The 21019-nt window shown below is 33.7% G+C and overlaps 1 protein-coding gene across 5 annotated transcripts in view; it reads left to right on the top strand.

Annotated features, from left to right (window-relative positions):
- LOC141544668 (uncharacterized) overlaps nt 1–21019 on the top strand; it is a 136130-nt gene that overhangs the window by 33023 nt on the left and 82088 nt on the right. For all 5 annotated transcript variants that reach the window (XR_012482752.1, XM_074271070.1, XM_074271072.1 and 2 more), the window contains 8 exons: nt 360–415; nt 3447–3534; nt 7874–7907; nt 11050–11119; nt 17509–17569; nt 17664–17857; nt 18533–18665; nt 19222–19277. Coding sequence is in view for 4 of the 5 variants with exons in the window: in XM_074271070.1 (XP_074127171.1) it covers nt 360–415; nt 3447–3534; nt 7874–7907; nt 11050–11119; nt 17509–17569; nt 17664–17857; nt 18533–18665; nt 19222–19277 (692 nt within the window). In the remaining variant the exon portion in view is untranslated. The remainder of the gene's footprint in view (nt 1–359; nt 416–3446; nt 3535–7873; nt 7908–11049; nt 11120–17508; nt 17570–17663; nt 17858–18532; nt 18666–19221; nt 19278–21019) is intronic.

The raw sequence follows: 21019 nt of genomic DNA, 5'->3' as shown, positions 1-21019 counted from the left end.
AAGTTGTAGAATATTCTTACAAAACTTTTCTTTTGATAAAATGCCATTATAAATTATTAAATGTGGTCTATTTTTGAAAAAAAAAGTTCTATAAACTATAGCATATGTTCTATAAACGTAAACATAAAATTACCACTTATCTCCTAACTTCTATTTTTGAAAAACCCTACTTTGTCCATAAGCCCTAAATCCAAATGTTGCTCTCTTAATCTAACTGTGTCTCCTGGGATTTTTTGTCTCTTGTCATTTTCATTTAATTTTTCCTGAAGCAATTATGAGTAGAGATATTTAAATAGTTTTAATATGTTCAATAGCATATATTACAATTTTTCTTGTGGTTATTTACATATATTTTATAGCCACAATATCAACATTAAGATTGGAAGAGGAAGAAGAGTCACGTTGGGATTCAGAGGTATTTTCTATTAAGTTATTTTGAACCATCAATATTGATTGTTACTTTTAAAATTACATTTTAGATTTGCTTATTTACTTATCACTGCAATCCTGGGTGGAATTAGAATTGGAATTTTAGAGCTGGAAGTGATTTCAGAGATAATCTAGTAAAACTATTCATTTAAGATGTAGGGAAGGTGCACCTCAGAGAAGTCAACTAACTTGCCTATGGTCTCACAGCTAGTTTAGTGAACAGCCAAGAAGAGAATTTAATGGTCCTAACCTTCAGGACCTCATGCTTTGTACTCTACTCCTCAATAACTAATCAGTGTCAAAGTGCCTCTCAGTTAATCTGTCATTGAGTCAACAAGTATCATAGTACCTCACACTGTTCCAGGTATTCCAGTAAAGTAAGAGACTTTACAGAAATAGAAGCCTCCTTCCCTACTACATGATCAGCTTACCTATAAGTTCGAGGATGTGACCTACATAAGTTGATGTTATGGCCAACTCTTGGCAAATTTCTGTGTAACTTCTATACACAACTGCAGAGTCCAATAGATGGGAAATGGAAGAGTTAGTAGTGTTTAATCAGAAAAGACGTAATGAAAGAGGTAATAATTAGGGTGTAATGATAGGGTCATATTTGAATTGACAGAGAAGAAGCGGGAAAACATTCACAGAGAGAGAGAGAGAGAGAGAGAGAGAGAGAGAGAGAGAGAGAGAGAGAGAGAGGAAGGATGGTAATGCAAGCAATGGAAATCTTAAGATTTAGCTGTTTCAGAGGGCCACTAATAAAAGGCACAGATTATTTTCCATAAAAAAGAATGTGAGTAGATTTGATTTGAATCAAGGAGCCAGTCGTTTCTTAGGCAGTAGAATAATATATTGAAACCTATTTTAGGAAAACGTTTTGTGATCATTATCAAAAATTAACTGGAACAGAGGTTTATCCTAGACAAAAAGAGGTTGTTCCAGTAGGGTGTAAGGTGAAAAACTGGAGTAGGTGTGAAAATAGTAAAGATTATTGTTAGGTTCTTACTAAGTGCTAATGAGATAATGAGATATTAGGTTCTTACTAAGGGCTAAGTCGGTACTTAACAATTCTCTAGTTCTGGTCTTTCCTAGGAGTTCAACCCCTTTGAATTTCTGGGGAGGAGCTTGCATGCTTAGAAGGAGCATGTTTATTGGTTGAAGTAATTTTTCCCAGAAGCCCTTGCGTTATCCCACGCCCATTTTCTGGGAGGATAAAAGAGGGTGGCGCTCAAAAGATAGGGAGTCTTGTCTGGGCCAGACTTAAGGCGGCTCTCCAGAGGAAGAAGAAGTCGAGAGACCAGAGGGCGATTGGCAGTTTCTGGAGACAACAGCACATTACAGGTTATTTTGAAGAATGATTTAGCAGTGTGTAGCTATTAATTGGTTGCAAGAGGAAAAGAAATAACTGAGGTTTTTTTTAAAGCTAAGGACCTGGAAAAATGTGCATGCCATGGAGAGAAATGAGGAAGTTGGAAAGGGTTGGAGGGTTCACATGATTACAGAGTAAGGTAACTTTTTAATGTGTTGTCAGGAAACATTTCAATGGAGTTATCTCAGAGATTGCTTGTACTTTAGATACTTGAGAATAAAATCGGATGATTTCCATGTCTTCTGGTAAGGGAGGATCAGAAATCTGGATCACACCACAATCACTTTATAACTGTGATAGGCTAAGTTGAAGGGACTAGCTCTTAGCTTTTTGTTGGAAATAATTAAAGGCAGAGGCAAAAAATGTGAAGACAAGAAAAGGGCATGAGTATGCTTATGCTTACTAGTTTAGGTAAAATGGAGATTAGAGACTTTTCTTACCATATATCATCACCATATAGATAAAAAAAAAAAATTATGATCCAAAAGAGTTTTAGAGGCGATCATTAAAGCTATAAAGCTATAAAGAGGCGATATATTAAAGATATCAAACATGAGTACAAGAAATTAAACAAAGAAAAAAACAATTTACACGTGGGAGACCTCTAGAGAAAGTGAAAATTGTGTTGAATACTGGATTAGCAACAATGAATGTTTTAGTACAATACATATGTGGTTAAGCTAAAATTTAATGTCTATGTGATGAGGAGAAATTCTACTGTCTACTGGGGAGATAAACCCAGTCTCCTCTCTTTTTATACATTTTTTGCTTTTTGACTCTCTTATTTCTGTGTGTTTATATATATATATATATATATATATATATATATATATATATATATATATATATATATATATGTGTGTGTGTGTGTGTGTGTGTATGTGTGTGTGTGTGTGTGTATACCTGTGTATATGTGAACATATACAAAATTTACAAAACATATATAAAGATAGGTTGATAGATTGATAGACAGGATAAATCTAAATCAATCTACACTTTACAAAGCCTCCTTGGTCAGTAGTTTCAGTCATGTCTGAAGACATGAGACCCAATTTGGAGTTTTCTTGCATTTCCTTATTAGTAAGGAAATGAGGCAAAGAGGATTTAATGACTTGGCCAGGTTCATACAGCTAGTGTCTGAGGCAGGATTTAAATTCATGAAGATGAATCTTCTGATTCTAAGCCCAGGGACCTATCAAATATACCCCCTCTTCTAAGGGGATTATGTACTGTGCTTTCAATTGAAATCATATTTTCTTCTCCCATATTTGTTAATTGGTGCAAAATAGTATTTTACATGTACTGTATGTACTATATGTATTTATATAACTATCTTATGGCAATATCCAGAGTTAGAATGTTATCATTATTTCCAAAGTAGCCATTTCTATATGAAAAGGTATACTCCTGCATGCAGCACATGTTTGCCAGAGTTATCTCATTTAAAGTAAAAAAGACAGAAGAGTAAACCTGAAAATTATGAGCATGAAGTTGTTCTTTTAAAAAAAATGTTAAAGAAAATGTTTTATTTTCTGTAGAACTCTCATTTCTCTCTGTAAATTCTTCAAAGTTTATCAGCAACAAAGATTCAGAAGTGCTTTCATTAGTGGGCTTATTATTTTATTGACCTTTTCGATCTGATCAGTGTTCCACAGAAAATCTGAAAGGATCTGCAAGACATCTTTCATCCACAAATCAAAGCATAAAAGACAGTATTCCATTGAGACATGAAGGTAAGATTATATTTTATAGATAGGTAGGTTTCTTTTTAAAAAAATAAAAATAGCACTTAGGAGCTGGAGAAATGAGGGCTAGATCATGGGGTCTGGATTAAAATCTACCATCAAAAAGGTAAGAAATTGCATAAAGTCCTAGTCCTACTCACAGAGCCTTATATAAGCAGCATCACTGAAGGCTTGTCTGAGCAGGAAAAAAATAAGGAAGAGACGTGGTATTGGAAGGAGAGAGGGAAATTCATTGCACAAAGAGAGAAGAGAAATAGCTATGTATGAAGTGGAGTGACGGATTGGCTCTACGAATCGTCTTTGTTAATATGCATCCAGCCCTTGCATGGTATTTAGTTTGAGCAAATTGAATGAGCTACTTTTCAGTTTAATTAGCTGGTTATACAGATGACTTTTCTATGAAAGTGCCCATGTCACACAATTCTTTTTGCTGATACAGACTAGACCTGTAATTTCATTGAAACAGGGTCACAGAGAATTGTCTAGAGCACCAAAAGTACCTTGTTCATAGTCACACAACCAATCTGGGACTCAGGCTTGCACCTTCATTCTAGGGCTGCCTCTCAAACTTCACTGGTCTCTCTTATCCCCTTATTCTGAACCTTTTGGTTTATTTATTTCAGATAAATCTATCGGACAAAATGAAAAATGAAAAAAATTATTATAAAATTCATTTTTAAAACCTTAAAGATCTGCTTACTAAAGGCATTTTCTTGTTTCTGTTCCTGCCTTTGTACGTTACACTCTATAAGCTAAAGACAGTAAATAGTGACAAAAGTGATTAAAAGAAAAGTTGAAAAATAATAGGCAACAGAAAGTGAGAAACAGAGATGGGAGAAGTTGGTGCTAGAATTTTGGAACTAGGAAGAGAAAGCAACTAAAGACCCCTTTCCTTGCATTAGGGTTTGAGATCCTCAGGATATAATTTGAAATATCTTTGATGGCCACTTTGCTGCATGTTAGAATCCAGTTACATAGATTAAGGATATTAAACTGAGGTGATCATAGGATAAAATACAAACTAAAGAAAATGGTTTTTTCCAATAACTGGAGGTGGTGGATTGAGAGGGAAAGGGTGGGGGTGGCAGAGGCAGGAATCACTTGCATCAAACATTTAACAGATGAAGATATGTTGGCTTCTGAGGTCTTTGACAGTAGGATTCTACTGTACTTATGTCTTAGTTCATACTGCTTATCTTTACTTTCTTTGAAAGCCACATTATTTTGATTGTTTTTTCTAAATTTTGTCCTGCCCTGTTTCCATTCAGGTCATCTGTTAATAAGCTCTCTCTTCTTTTTCTCATTTGTATTTTACTAGTCTTCCGGAAAATTATTTGTTGATTTATTTTAAAGGGGTACTTATAAATATTGTCAACTTTTGTAACAGAGCATCTACTATTATGTTCATGACGCAATCCATCCCAAAACTTATTCAACTTAGACAAAATAGCTATTTTTTTTCCTGAAAAATGGCTTTTTTTCCCCTGAAATTTTCTTAAAGGAAAACAGACCAAATGTAAAATAATAACAAAAATAATTATGTATAAATATTTACTTACCCCCAGGTCCCATGAGTTTTGTCTACATTTGTCTAGATGCTCTAGATACTGATAGATTGAGGGTGATGTTCCCTGCCCACCTTGTCTTGAGTTATGTACAGTATACTTTGCTAATTTCTGAGATGCAAAAAAAAAAAAAAAAAAACAACCCATTACTTTATTGCTAGACATTCAGTAATTTCCCCCACAGAATACACATATTAGGACAAATATTGCTCATATCCAGAATTTCCCCCACAGAATACACATATTAGGACAAATATTGCTCATATCCAGAAGCATAGACTATCTCTCTCTCCTAGAAATTAAACTAGCACATGTATTCCAACTATCTATACCATTGGAGTAATACCAAAGATTGCCAGCATGAATGAAGAAAAAAAGAACTTCAGGTTAGAAAAGTGAAGGGAGAGCATAAAAACGATTGTGAAAGGGAGATTACATAGAAGTGATTGCTCCTGAAATGATACAGTATGCCAGAGAAGGCCAGAAAATGGCCTTAAGAATATTACTTGACAGCTTTGTGTAGAATAGACCAAAGACCCAAGTAGTAATTAATTGCAAAAATCCAAGTAAAATTGGATGAGATCATAAAAGTAGAAAGGTAAATTTGAGAATGAAGAAGAGAAGTGATGATATTTATTGTAGAGTGCACATTTTTTAATGAGGAACAGACCATGCCAGCACTGATAACTAAGAAAAGGGAAGCAGGAAACTAAAAGTTGGTTATTTTCAATTTGAAGGTCCAGAAAGACAAATAGACTGAGAAATACAGAACCTTTTAAAATTCACTTGTTTTCCAATAAAAGCAGAAGTCAACCAGACTCCTTCTGGAAGAAAGTACCTCTCTTCTAATGAAATATCAGGTTGTTCTAGCTTTTTTTGGAAGCTATATAGATACTGAACATACATAATTCAGAAAATAATTCTGAACAAATTCTGAAAAACTTACTCCTAATTTGTGTTTGAGTTTGTGTTCACAAAGATGACATGAAATTTGTCAAGTACTTTGCTGAAATTTAGGTATATAATAATAACAATAATCCCTTGGTCAGTAGGTCTAATAACTCTGTCAAAATGTGAAGATAATATGGTATAATCTATTCTGACCACTTCCCAATGAAATTCTGATAATAGCATGAGATAAGCAACAAAGAAGTAAGAGATTTTTATAATGACCTAGTATCTGAGGCGATAAGGTCAAGAAGATAGACTGACAACAATCTAACCTGATTTAGCAGTTAAGATACCATTAATAACTTTGGAGTAAGAAGTTTTGGTAGAGAGTTAGGCCCAAAGCCGGAAAAAAAAAAGGTTTCTGAAGTAACTATAAATTAAGTTTGTTAATTAGACAAACAAAAAAGAGCAGAGTTATTGGACAATAACATGGAGATGGCATAATTATTTTTATACCTCTTTTATTTATTTTCTTAATTAATTTTTAATAATTATAATATTTTCTTTGACAGTACATATGCATAGGTAATTTTTTTTTTACAAAATTATCCCTTGTACTCCTTTCTGTTCCGAGTTTTTCCCCTCCTTCCCTCCACCCCCTCCCCTAGATGGCAGGCATTCCCATACATATTAAATATCTTATAGTATATCCTAGGTACAATATATGTGTGCAGAACCGAATTTTGTTGTTGGTGTTGCAAAGGAAGGATTGTATTCGCAAGATAAAAATAATCTGGGAAGAGAAACAAAACAAAACAAAAAGCATTGCTCTCAGTTTACACTCATTTCCCAGTGTTCCTTTTCTGGGTGTAGCTGATTCTGTCCATCATGAATCAATTGGAATTGGATTAGCTCTTCTCTATGTTGAAGATATTTACTTCCATCAGAATACATCCTCATACAGTATCATTGTTGAAGTGTATAATGATCCCCTAGTTCTACTCGTTTCACTCAGCATCAGTTGATATAAGTCTCTCCAAGCCTCTCTGTATTCCTCCAGTTGGTCATTTCTTATAGAACAATAATATTCCATAACATTCATATACCATAATTTACTCAACCATTCTCCAATTGATGGACATACATTCATTTTCCAGTTTCTAGCCACTATGAAAAGGGCTGCCACAAACATTTTGGCACATACAGGTCCCTTTCCATTCTTTTGCATTTCCTTGGGATATAAGCCCAATAGTAGCACTGCTCGGTCAAAGGGTATGCACATTTTGATAACTTAATTCTTTTGTATTTTATTCTCTTCTGATTAGTAACAGCCGTAACTCACATTAAAATAGTGTTCTAATGTCTTCAAATTGTTTTCTTCACATTATTTTTGCCCTTATAATTTTTGAAATGTATGCTTTAGGGGAAATGTCTAGAAACTTTATTTTTAAGTAATATTTTCCCTTTTAAAAAAACGATTAGAAGATGGACTTAAAAACTTGGAATTGGACATTAGAGGTAATCTGATGTAACTCCATTTGGGAAAATTCACCATTAATGGTATTTACCTTCTGTCTTGGGAAAGAGATAACATGCTCTGTCAGTGTGAAGCAGTTAATGTAACCAGATCATTGACAGATATCCAATACTTTAAGACCCACCTCGTTCTACTAAAAGATAATAATACTACATTTATCTTATTTGACGCAATTCCATTTAAATCATATTGTTATTGCTCAAAAAGTACACTATACAATGGCTTTAGAATTATGCTTTTCATATTACGCTTTATAGAAGTTTTTTAAAAGTATGCTTTTCATATTCTATTTATGTATCAAATTTTAATTGTATTTTAATTTTTTCTATAATAGCAGAAGATGGTATTGTAGAAGACTCTATAAGCAGGTATGGTTCATAGCAGTTTTACATTTCTTTTAATTAATCCTCTTGAACTAGTCTTCCATGAGCTTTTCAATCAAGAGCAAAGCAGACTCTTATGCCTCCAAAAGCTATATCTTTTATTTCACCAATTTCCACTATCACATTAATCCATGTTTATCTTTCAAAAAATTAGGTTTACTTAACTCTAATTGGTACGAGTGTATATGCATTTATCTATATATGTACATTATTATGTGTATGTATGTATATATGTGTATATACGCATAATATACAAATAATATGCCAATATATAAACACATACATATATGTATTTATGCACACTGTATGTGTAAGCATGTATGCTTATTTATGAGATTGGCAACTGCTCTGTGTTGAGTGTTGCCTGGGAATGCAGAAGGATTAAGTGACTTGTTTGGGCTACAAAATCAGTATGTGACAAAGGAAGAATTTGAATCCACAATATTTTTACCCACTTCTTACTTCTTATCCACAATGCCCTTATATAACTATTAGCAAATAGTTAATAAATGAATGAAAAAATGAACCGCTATGTTCCATATGGCCACACCACATAGTAGCCACCTGGAATGAATTCCTAGCAAGCCTTTTGAGGCACATCTGCAATGCAAAGATGTATCATATTATACTTGTGGAAATTTATCTAAGTGCTCAGTTGAAGGAATTATCAAGATGGAGTGGGAATTAGTCACTGGGACCAGGATCCTAAGTTAAGACAAGAAATGGTATTGGAAAATTCTCAGCAAGGAGAGAAGCAATAGAAAAGAAGAAAGTGTCTGGTGAGTACTTTCTGCTTGAAACTCTTGACTTTAGCAGGAATATTTTTTTCCCAGTTAAGAGACATGTGGGCAAACTGGCATTGTATCATAAGAAGTGGTAAACCTTTTTTAAAAAACAATTTCTCTAGAGATGCTATAAAAGCAAACAGATGTAGCAGAGCATTAACTGTAAAAGCCATTAGCAGTAATGATCAAAGACTAAGTATCTCACTTCTAGTGAGCTTATTTTCCCACTTCACAGAATGTTTATTTTTCAGTGACCTATAGATTCTGCGCTCTTTATTGCTGTCAATGACTTAGTCTTACTACAAAAAGGGATGAAAAGTCTAGGGGAAAAAACCCTTTCCACTTTCTAGATGATCAAGTAGAATCAAGTATTAGTAGAAATGATTTTTTTAAATTAAAAATAAATAGAGAACCTAAAAGAGGGAAAACAGGGAGTGATTGTGTCAGGAGGTTGGTGGGAAGAATCCTGTGATACCAAGAAGCTGAACATTTCGTACCTTTCTAACTATTTTTATCCAAAGAATGAAGAGAAGTACCACATATATAAAGCACCAAGGTACCAGGCTGGGAGAGCAGTTCCTAATGTGACAAATTCATCCGAAATATTTATCACAATCACAAACAATGGCATTTGTTAATGTGAAACAGCGTATGGGCTAAATCATATAAATCATAAAGCAAGATACTTCAAGTAACATGGCTTTTTAAAATCAGAGGGAAGAGCGAGAGGGAAATAAGGACTTGACCTAGGGAGTAAAGACACCATTAGCAAGGAGTTAGGGAGTGGGTAGGAAAGGGGCTGGGTAAGAACAAATTCTCCTGTAAATTGCCTTGATGATTGAGTCAGTCTTAGATATTCTAACAAGACAGTCCCAGGAAACTGATCTCCTTTTGCATGGGATTATGGCTGATGGACATATTGCAAAATTTACATTATTCCTATTAATGGGGACAGAATGACCTCTTTTAGATCTGAATTTAAGGAAAAGCAAATGCGAATATGATTTTTGAAGCCTTAAGAACTTGGAAAATAGAGATTGAAAGTTAATAAAATTCAGGAGTCTTGAATTTCAGGAGAAATTGAAGTGACTTGAAGGAGAAAGATTCCAGCTAAAGGAAAAAAAGGAGCTGAGTCCAAGGAGGATTTGAAAAGATGGAGGACGACATAACAAAGACAAAATGAAGACTATAAGAAAAAAAGAGAAGGAATACAACTGAGAAGAGAAGAAAAAGAAAAAAAACAAGACAAAACAAGAAAAATCTGTGGGCACTTTTAAGGAGAAGGAAAAGGAAATCAGGGATGCTAGCAAGGAAATAGAGCTTTAAAAAAAAAGGGGGGGGAAGATGTCTTGATGCTAATAGATCCTAAAGAGCTGGGAAGAGAACCTTAGGGTCAGTGGACAAGGAGTGGGAATGGGAATAAAGATAGAATGGATTCATCCTTTGTCATTTTCAGCAAGTGTCCCCCAGCAACTCAGACACAACAGTTGTCCATCTACATTATTTCCTGTCTGGAAGTTCCCTGCACCAGTCCATCATAAGTGATATACCCCATCCTCCTTGAATTCTAGACCCAACTACCCTCCCCTTCCACCCCAAGTGAGTTGCAATTCTTTGAAGGCAGATTACCACAGCAGGTGTAAAATTTGTATCTAGCAAGGAAGATAAATGCTTAAAACTTTTCTGAGTCATACATTTTGGAAAGTATGACCTACTCGCATATCTGAAGGGCAGTTAGGAAAAGTAGTGGGTGCTATCCTGGGCTTGGAATCAAGAAGACTCATATTTATGAATTATAATCTGGATCACATACTTATTATCTTGTGACTCCAGGCAAGTCTCACTTAATCCTATTTGCCTCAGTTTCCTCATCTGTGAAATGAACTGGGGAAAGAAATGGCAAGTCATTTTGGTACCTTTGGCAAAAAAAAACAAATGGGATCACAAAGTCAGATGCTGAAACCAGTTGGGGGGGTAAGAAAAAATAAGTCAGTGAAAGTTTCTCAGAACCAAGTAGGGAAGGCTTGGAGAAGTGACATGTTACAATTTCCAGGGTTTTGTTGGTTCTGTGTTTTATAATGTCCCATTGTGTTCATTTGTCAACTTTAGAAGAGTGTAAAAATTAAAAATAATCTTGTTCTGGAGGACAGACTGACTGATAGTTTCTACATTATTTTCTTCTTAGTCAAAATAAATCTTGGAATAGGAATCATTGATAATACCCTGATCAATTAACACGTCCTTTGTAATGTATCATTTGGTGGCAAAGCAACAACTGAACAGCAATTGTTGATGACTGATTTCTGGAAATGTACTAATTTTGGGTTATTTTTTTTTGAAAGATTCTCTGACAATACAGGATCTGATAAGGCTTGGCTAAGCACAGATGATGAACTGGATTTTGATACAAAGGTAAAGTTTCTTTATTAATTTTTTCTGTTTGGAGGATGTTTTGCTTTATTTTAAAAAATTGCAAACAATAGTATACAATTTCTCTAGTATTTAACACTAAAGATCCACATGGAGTTAAATGAACCCAAATGATTCTAAAGCATATAAGCTTTTATTCTGTTTCAAGTTTTCTTTCAAGTTCCCCACTTCTAGCTTATTTTTTTTGTTTGTTGTTTTTTTTTTTTTTCTGAAAAACTAAATGAAATAAACTTTTATAAAATTTACCTTCTGCTAATATTTCTATGTCTCTCCATATTTCCTTGTACCTTTGTGTTTATCAATGCACTGAAAAGAATCTTAGATTTGGAGTAGAGGACTAGGCTTCATATCTTATGACTGCCACTCTAAAATGAATGACATTTTAAAAATCTTTGTTTCCTAGATGATATTCAAGGTGCTTTCTAGATCCAAATCTGTGATTTGTTCCATAATGTTCCCTTAATGTTGATTACACAGGTGACTTCCATATTTTTGTCAATATAGATCCTATTTTCCTTCTTTTGCTCTTTTGAGGATGAATTCTCAGTAATGCAATCAGATTTATGAGTGTTGTATGTGGTTTTCTAAAACACCTGGATCAATGTGCAGTCCGCTTAGTGGTATACAGGATTTCCCATTATTTGAAGTTATTTTTGTTTGTTTGTTTGTTTTTCTATGGCATTTTATTTTTTAAATTTTATTTAATTTTAAAATTTAAATCGTAAAAAATGGAGTAAGAAAAAACAAAAGGAATACAAAACAAAATAAAGCAAAACAAAAGAGAACATTGTCATGGACCTTGAAAAACCTCCGAGGATTCAAAATATGTAACAACGAATTAATAGATCAAGAAAGTATAGATAGATAGATAGATATAGATAGATAGTTATAGATATAGATATTTGTATATATATATACACATATATCTATATACATAGATATATGTATATATATATCGTTATTAGTAGAAGAAATTATATTTCATGAATTTCCATTATTTTTACTTCTTTGTATTTTGTTCTTTGGTTGTCTGCTGTATAACTTATTTACTTTCCGTATTTTTTCCCCTTGAATCCCCTCCCCTACCCTAAAGCAAACTACAGTTAAAAAAAGATATATTTATGTAGATACACCACACATACACACACACCACATACATACAACTATTCCTGTTGACTCTTTAATATTCTACTCTATAACTTGCCTTGCTAATACTTAACCTCCCCCTCCCCATTCAAGGATTCCTCCTTTGTCTTATTCCTTACCCTTTGTTTCTTCATTTGCTCATCCTTCTGCCCTTATTTCTTTATAGATTTTGGAAGGTGCTATACTCTTCATAGTGTATATGTAGTGTTTGCCTATTGAACCCATTCCCAATGTGAGTAGGTTTTCAGAACTATGAGCCCTCTTCCCTTTGGTCTAATGCCTGTTCCTATTTTTATTCTACACCTCATTTGTATAACATGATTTACCTTGTCCTTCACTTTAACTCTGCCTATCTTTCTTTTGAGCTACCCTAGTGTTGATGTGAATCTTAGACGTATAGTTTATGTTTCCCATGTAAAAAAATAATTTTTTGATGATTCAACAGTTTGTCTATGTTGAGTTTCTTAAAAGTGATCTTTGATATTGGCTCTTATATATTAAATTTTCTGTTAAATTCAGGTTTGGCTGATAGAAAGTCCTGAAAATTTGCAAGTTCATTTAATATCCATATTTCTCATTCAAAATTATAGGTAATTTGTCTGGATATGATATTTTTCACCCCAGGCCTAGGTTTTTTTTTTTTTTTTTTTTTTTTTTTTTGGTGAATAGATTGATTCCAGAATGTACAATCCTTTATTTTACCTGTTACTAAGTCTTATACAATTCTAATTATAACTCCAGCATATTTGAATCATTTGTTCTTCCTTCTTGAAACATTTTCATTTTAATTTGGAGATTACAAAATTTGGTAGAAATATTTCCATGTGTTTTCTATAAATGATCTCTTTGAGGTGGTGTTCAGTGGATTTTTCCTATTTTTCCTTTCCCCTCATGTTCTATCACCCCAGGATAATATTCTTGGATTATTTCCTACATTATTTTGTCAAGTCCTTTTTTTGGTCACAGCTTTCTGCAGTCCAATTACTCCCATATTTTCTTTTTCATATATGATGTTTCACATTCTGTTCCATTATTTTCTCATTCTTTACAATCTGTTTTGTTGTTTCTTGGTTTCTCATAGCTTCACTGGCTTCCTTTTGCCCAATTCTAATTTTCAATTAATTTCATCTTTGAGACTCTGTACCTCCTGTTCTAGTTGGTTTACTTTTTCCCATCTCCTTATTTTTCTTGGATGGATTTTATTTTTAGTTTTTTCCCAATGTCTCTCACCCAGGGCCTTGTTTCAGCAGCACAATAGAGCCTGGCATTCCCAATCAGGTGATTTTCATTGTCTTCTGGATTAAAACTTCAATTTGACAAAAAGTCTCTATGGTTCCAGCTATACCCAGCTAGCCGATGGGTCCCCACTTGATGTTTCTGTGGGACTACCCTGGAGGTCTTTGCAGTTCAAACAGATTACTCTTCAGGCTTGGATCTTTCTAGATCATCTTGAGTTATATCAGAACCCCTTTTCTTTTCCAAGTCATCTTGATCTTTCACCAATCTGTTCGATCTGAGGCAAAAAGTTGTTCTATTTGTGGGGAAAATCTGGAGAGCTTGAAATTTACCAACTGACTCCTCCATATTCCCAGAATTCTTCCCTCTTTGCAATTTTTGACCTTCTAGCTGATATAATAAACGTGTTAATTTTTAAATTTCTCTGAGTCTTGGACAATTTGGAACATTTTTCATGAAGTTAATTCGTTCATTTCTTCATTTTGAGGTATTTTGCTAGATTTAGAGATATGTATCAGATACAGTCTAGATTCACTTGTCATGGAAGTAACATTGTTAGAAAATGACTTGAGAGTCAACTATACATTGAACATATGGAAAAGAGTTCATAATCTTTAACTAGAGATGAGTCATCATACTATTTCAAACCGAACAGCCTCCTACTATCTGAAGTAATTTTCTGACATGCCCCCTGGTGAACCACTTATCTTTGACTCTTTCCTTTTGCTTGTATTGGTATTCCTGACACTGTGAATTACATATATTTTATACTACATATATTTATATGTGTGTGTATGTGTATACATATATATAATAAAACTGTTTAATATGTATTTTTTCTAAGCTATATAATCTTATTATCCTAGAACTGATTATACTTTGATTGTTGTGTGATTTGTAAGGTTTATGTTTAAAATTTGTCTTTAAAAGAAAAAAAAATCTCATTTCAGTGTGTCCTAATCTATGTTATTAAATATTCTTTTTATAATGGGATATATTTAAGTAATGTTCTTATTCAAAGGATTTACACTAGGTTTTGGGAACATAATAACAATAGGAACCTTGACTTTTAAGTGCCGACAAATAAATTTGCATAGGCAATGGAATGTGTAGAGTTCATTGAAGGGCATAGTAGGTATCAGCTATTCCACAAATTTGCAGCATTGTAGCTTTCATTTTTTTCTCTACTGTGCATCCAAGTTGTTATTATGAAAGTGAACATGTGGTTATAAACTACATCACATAAATGCTTGAAGTTGTAAAAGTTAAAGCACATAAATATTGAGGGATGAATGTATGTATTGCATATTGAATATACAGATCTCTGTATAGTCAAACCTATTGATTTTGTCTCCAGTACTCCAGTTTGATGAAGTGTATCTTGCATAGGGGATCAAAAATCTTATTCTATTTATTACAGGTTTTAATTTTAAATATTTAAATTAATACAGACAGTTATATGGATGAGTGGTTAGAGGAGTGGCCCTGGAATAAGGAAGACCTGAGTTCCCAGACTCTTAACATATAATAGCTGTGTGAACTTGGGCAATTCACTTAAACCCAATTGCATTTGCCTCATCAAAAATAATTAATTAATTACTATTAGTAGAGTTTATTATACTGTAGAGTATGAGGTATAAATCTTACTTACAGATCTTACCTTTCACTGTTTGCCTAAAGAAATCCTAAGCACCATAGAAATTTTATTGTCTGAATATGCTTTATATTTTTGAACCTCCAAGAGTTTCTTCTTTCTAAAATGTCTTTCTGTATCATTTACCTGTTGACCCTGTAAATTATAGACTAATCTTCCTTTATCCCATGTCTTTCTCCCTTCTTCTATGGAAGTAAGCTCTCTATCTTTTGATGACTATTAATAACATATTTTCCACACTGTTTTATGTTTAGTTATTGGTGTAAATATTTTATAACTCCTTGGGAAAAGAGCATCTTTTTTTTGTCTCCTAATAGAGTAACTTACACACAAAAATATGAGTTGATAATCATTTTTCTTCATGGTGAATCTGTTGGATTATTAATGGTCTATATAAAATTAATAAATAATAGATGTTTATTTAGCACTTACCCCATGCTAGACACTATACTAAGCACATTACATTTGATTCACACAACAGACCTCAGAGGTAAGTACTGTTACCTCTGTTTTACCATTCTACAGATGAGGAAACTGAAGCAAACATCTGTTAATTGGGATGGGTGCAGGGTCACATAGTTAATAAGTCTCTGAAACAGAAATTGAACTCAGATCTTTGTGACTACAGCCTTAGTGCTCTAACCATTATTTTTGTCCAAATATCCATTTCCTTCCTTTTATTTCTGGTATATATTTTGGAGTTTGTGACACAATTTTTTTCTTTTGTAAATAATGGGTTCTAATCTCATAGTCCCTTTTCTTTAGACATTCTTGAAAAGTCTATTTTGATAATGTTTACTAGGTTACACTTCTGGCTGCTTGCAGTAAAAAGGTGATATATTGTGGTGGCAGTGACTTAGAGTATTACAAAGAACAGAGGGGATTGAAGCAAGGATTGAAGAATCTAGGGAAGATTTTCAGCACATGGTCAATATGGACATTTTTTGTAAGAGAGATAGAATGATCTAGTAGATTGCAGAAATTTAAAATAAATGAGTTGGTATGAGAGAGGAGGCAAATCTATTGGAGGAGATGGGATGGCACAGGAGCACCTGAACAAGTAGAAAGCTCAACCTTGGTAAGGAGTAAAGCTACTTCATCATGGAAGGTAGGGATCAAGGAAATATTGGCAGAAGGCATCGGAATGATAGGAGATGTGGAAGAGGAGAGATGAAGGAGCTCATGCCAGATGTCTCAAATTTTTTTAGTAAAATATGAAGCAAATTAATCAATAGAAAGTATGGGGGAGAAGGAAAACATGGAAGGTTTGAGAGACAATGAAAAAGTATGGAAGAGCTGCCGTGGAAAGTAGGATAGTCAATTGATAAAGGAGGCATGGTAGGCCTGGAAGTAGTGAGGATTTGGTTGAGGTTATATATCATAAATTTGTAGTGACCTCATTAACAATAGGTGATTTTCTGATTTTTAATTCATTTCCTATTTAAACTTACATTTTTATTTTATGCACTTAAAATATTTTTGAATAATCTTCCATAAGTTTTACAAAACTGCCAGAGATCTATAACATACCCACACATACACACATACACACACACACACACACACACACACACACACACACACACACAGACACACAAGACTTCTGTTTTAAATGTATCTGTTTTAAATGTATTTTTTCATCAGATGTACATCATGCTTGTAAAGAATATAATATCCATCATTAGACTGCAACAGCTTTTCCTAGATCCTGATAATTTTTACAGAATAAAGTCCACTCCTTCAAAGTACATATATAAAACACAAAAAAGTTCAAGCAATATAACACAGTTAGAAGTTTATATAATGAAGGCATTAAGGATCTTATGTGACTAAAGTTCTTATGCCCTTTCTTTTCAATATAGTAGCCTCTTGCAAGCAGGAGGTTTTGATTTTTTCTTGGTGAAGGAATAGAATGAATGAACCCAACAACCAGACCTAGAAAAAGGAACTCTGACATCAACATTTCCCTAGTTTCCTCAGTTTTGAGACTTTTACGCAGATGTGTCTCTCCCTTTTTTAAAAAAAAGTAACATACTATCTTTTTTTTTTACTATTCCAAAACATCTAAAGAATCTAAAATGAAAGACTTAAGATAAAATTCTTTGTTATCAGTAATGATTTACATTAAATATTAAATTTCTAAAATTTCAACTGTCATAAACAAAATGTTAATGTATAAGTTTTGGTGAACTAAATAGTCCAGAAGAGTTTTATTTTCTATATCATGATCAGATTAAATACATCACAATAGCAAATGTGAACTTTTAAATTAAAATTAAATTACATTAAATTAAGTTAGTATTGATACTCATTATTCTTACCACTTTTTTGGCAGAAACTCCCAAAATTGAACTTAGCCAAAGTTTTAAATGCTGCTCATCAAATTACAAAAATCAGTAAGTTATTTGAAGAATTTCTACTCTTATATTATTATTGCTTACCTTAAAATGATAGATTTGTTCATGTATTTTTTATTCATTTTTAATATAGGAGGAGAAGGGAGTCGCACTGTCAATACAGAAGATACAGCTTTTCTTAGAGACAATCAGCCAGACAATGAAAAAGATTTAACAGATTCTTTCTCTAAGTCTTCATCCCAAGCCCATTGCTCTCATGCTGTCCATCCCTCACCTGCTTGCTTTTCACAGTCTTCCCTGATGAAGTCTACTCTTCTGGACATAAAGGTAATTATATTTGGTGGTGTTCTTATATTTTTCCCCTATGTGTTCATCCTCTGTCCTTTTCTCTTATGCTCATAACCTCTTCATGGAAATGAGAAGGATTCTAGAAATGGAAGTCACATCACAAGAAAATTCAGGGAAATTTACACAAAGTTAAAACATTGATGGATCCAAACAATTTATGTGTGAGCTCTCAGAAAGAAGAAGAATTATAAAGCAGGCAAAATGAAGGACAAATCAAAAATTATGAAGATAAAGTGACAGAAGAGGAAAGAGAAAGGGGGGGGGAGAATTCAGTCAACATGGTCAAGATGTTATGTCTCTTCCCTCCAGTCATATGGTATCTTATCTTCCCTTTTAGATTAATATAACTTGAAAACAAGAGCTATGTATCCTATTATTTTTATCCATTATTACTATTTGAATTTGTTGAAGTAATAATCAAAACATTCATCAGTATATGTGCTGTGCTAAACTCATACTTATAGAAAAGAGTTTCTGTAAACTAAATGTCTAAAATAAGCGATTGAACACATTGAATTCTTTGCATGATTTCATTGCTAGAGCCATCACCTTCTGGCATGTGCAGTATGGCAGACAGGTTTACATAATTTGTGCTAGCCATGCATTTATGAATAAATCTGGGGACATTGTACATCTCATTCTCATTAATTATAGGAATATCCAACAGACTCAGAAGAGGAAGCAAAGGAAAATGATGTTTTAGTTAAGAATGATACTGTTAAACAAATATCTCATGAAATTCCAAATATTCCTGATCAGCTACAAGAGAAATGTGCTGAGAGAAAAAGTAAGCTTGTTTTGACAGAGCACTTGTCAAATCCATTACTACTGTTCCATAGCATAGAGTCTCCCAGAGTGGCCTAAGGGCTAAGAAGTTCAATGTCTTGCCCATGGTCAAACAACCAAAATATCAGCAATAGAAATTAAACCCAAGACTGTCTAATTCCAAACTGGCCATCTATCTACCATAATGTGGTTCGCCTCAAGTTGTAGAATATTCTTACAAAACTTTTCTTTTGATAAAATGCCATTATAAATTATTAAATGTGGTCTATTTTTGAAAAAAAAAGTTCTATAAACTATAGCATATGTTCTATAAACGTAAACATAAAATTACCACTTATCTCCTAACTTCTATTTTTGAAAAACCCTACTTTGTCCATAAGCCCTAAATCCAAATGTTGCTCTCTTAATCTAACTGTGTCTCCTGGGATTTTTTGTCTCTTGTCATTTTCATTTAATTTTTCCTGAAGCAATTATGAGTAGAGATATTTAAATAGTTTTAATATGTTCAATAGCATATATTACAATTTTTCTTGTGGTTATTTACATATATTTTATAGCCACAATATCAACATTAAGATTGGAAGAGGAAGAAGAGTCACGTTGGGATTCAGAGGTATTTTCTATTAAGTTATTTTGAACCATCAATATTGATTGTTACTTTTAAAATTACATTTTAGATTTGCTTATTTACTTATCACTGCAATCCTGGGTGGAATTAGAATTGGAATTTTAGAGCTGGAAGTGATTTCAGAGATAATCTAGTAAAACTATTCATTTAAGATGTAGGGAAGGTGCACCTCAGAGAAGTCAACTAACTTGCCTATGGTCTCACAGCTAGTTTAGTGAACAGCCAAGAAGAGAATTTAATGGTCCTAACCTTCAGGACCTCATGCTTTGTACTCTACTCCTCAATAACTAATCAGTGTCAAAGTGCCTCTCAGTTAATCTGTCATTGAGTCAACAAGTATCATAGTACCTCACACTGTTCCAGGTATTCCAGTAAAGTAAGAGACTTTACAGAAATAGAAGCCTCCTTCCCTACTACATGATCAGCTTACCTATAAGTTCGAGGATGTGACCTACATAAGTTGATGTTATGGCCAACTCTTGGCAAATTTCTGTGTAACTTCTATACACAACTGCAGAGTCCAATAGATGGGAAATGGAAGAGTTAGTAGTGTTTAATCAGAAAAGACGTAATGAAAGAGGTAATAATTAGGGTGTAATGATAGGGTCATATTTGAATTGACAGAGAAGAAGCGGGAAAACATTCACAGAGAGAGAGAGAGAGAGAGAGAGAGAGAGAGAGAGAGAGAGAGAGAGAGAGAGGAAGGATGGTAATGCAAGCAATGGAAATCTTAAGATTTAGCTGTTTCAGAGGGCCACTAATAAAAGGCACAGATTATTTTCCATAAAAAAGAATGTGAGTAGATTTGATTTGAATCAAGGAGCCAGTCGTTTCTTAGGCAGTAGAATAATATATTGAAACCTATTTTAGGAAAACGTTTTGTGATCATTATCAAAAATTAACTGGAACAGAGGTTTATCCTAGACAAAAAGAGGTTGTTCCAGTAGGGTGTAAGGTGAAAAACTGGAGTAGGTGTGAAAATAGTAAAGATTATTGTTAGGTTCTTACTAAGTGCTAATGAGATAATGAGATATTAGGTTCTTACTAAGGGCTAAGTCGGTACTTAACAATTCTCTAGTTCTGGTCTTTCCTAGGAGTTCAACCCCTTTGAATTTCTGGGGAGGAGCTTGCATGCTTAGAAGGAGCATGTTTATTGGTTGAAGTAATTTTTCCCAGAAGCCCTTGCGTTATCCCACGCCCATTTTCTGGGAGGATAAAAGAGGGTGGCGCTCAAAAGATAGGGAGTCTTGTCTGGGCCAGACTTAAGGCGGCTCTCCAGAGGAAGAAGAAGTCGAGAGACCAGAGGGCGATTGGCAGTTTCTGGAGACAACAGCACATTACAGGTTATTTTGAAGAATGATTTAGCAGTGTGTAGCTATTAATTGGTTGCAAGAGGAAAAGAAATAACTGAGGTTTTTTTTAAAGCTAAGGACCTGGAAAAATGTGCATGCCATGGAGAGAAATGAGGAAGTTGGAAAGGGTTGGAGGGTTCACATGATTACAGAGTAAGGTAACTTTTTAATGTGTTGTCAGGAAACATTTCAATGGAGTTATCTCAGAGATTGCTTGTACTTTAGATACTTGAGAATAAAATCGGATGATTTCCATGTCTTCTGGTAAGGGAGGATCAGAAATCTGGATCACACCACAATCACTTTATAACTGTGATAGGCTAAGTTGAAGGGACTAGCTCTTAGCTTTTTGTTGGAAATAATTAAAGGCAGAGG

The sequence above is a fragment of the Sminthopsis crassicaudata genome, chromosome 5, assembly GCF_048593235.1.
Source record: "Sminthopsis crassicaudata isolate SCR6 chromosome 5, ASM4859323v1, whole genome shotgun sequence".
NCBI lineage: Eukaryota > Metazoa > Chordata > Mammalia > Dasyuromorphia > Dasyuridae > Sminthopsis > Sminthopsis crassicaudata.
The sequence above is the reverse complement of the archived record's forward strand: the minus strand, read 5'-3'. Positions and strand labels throughout refer to the sequence as shown.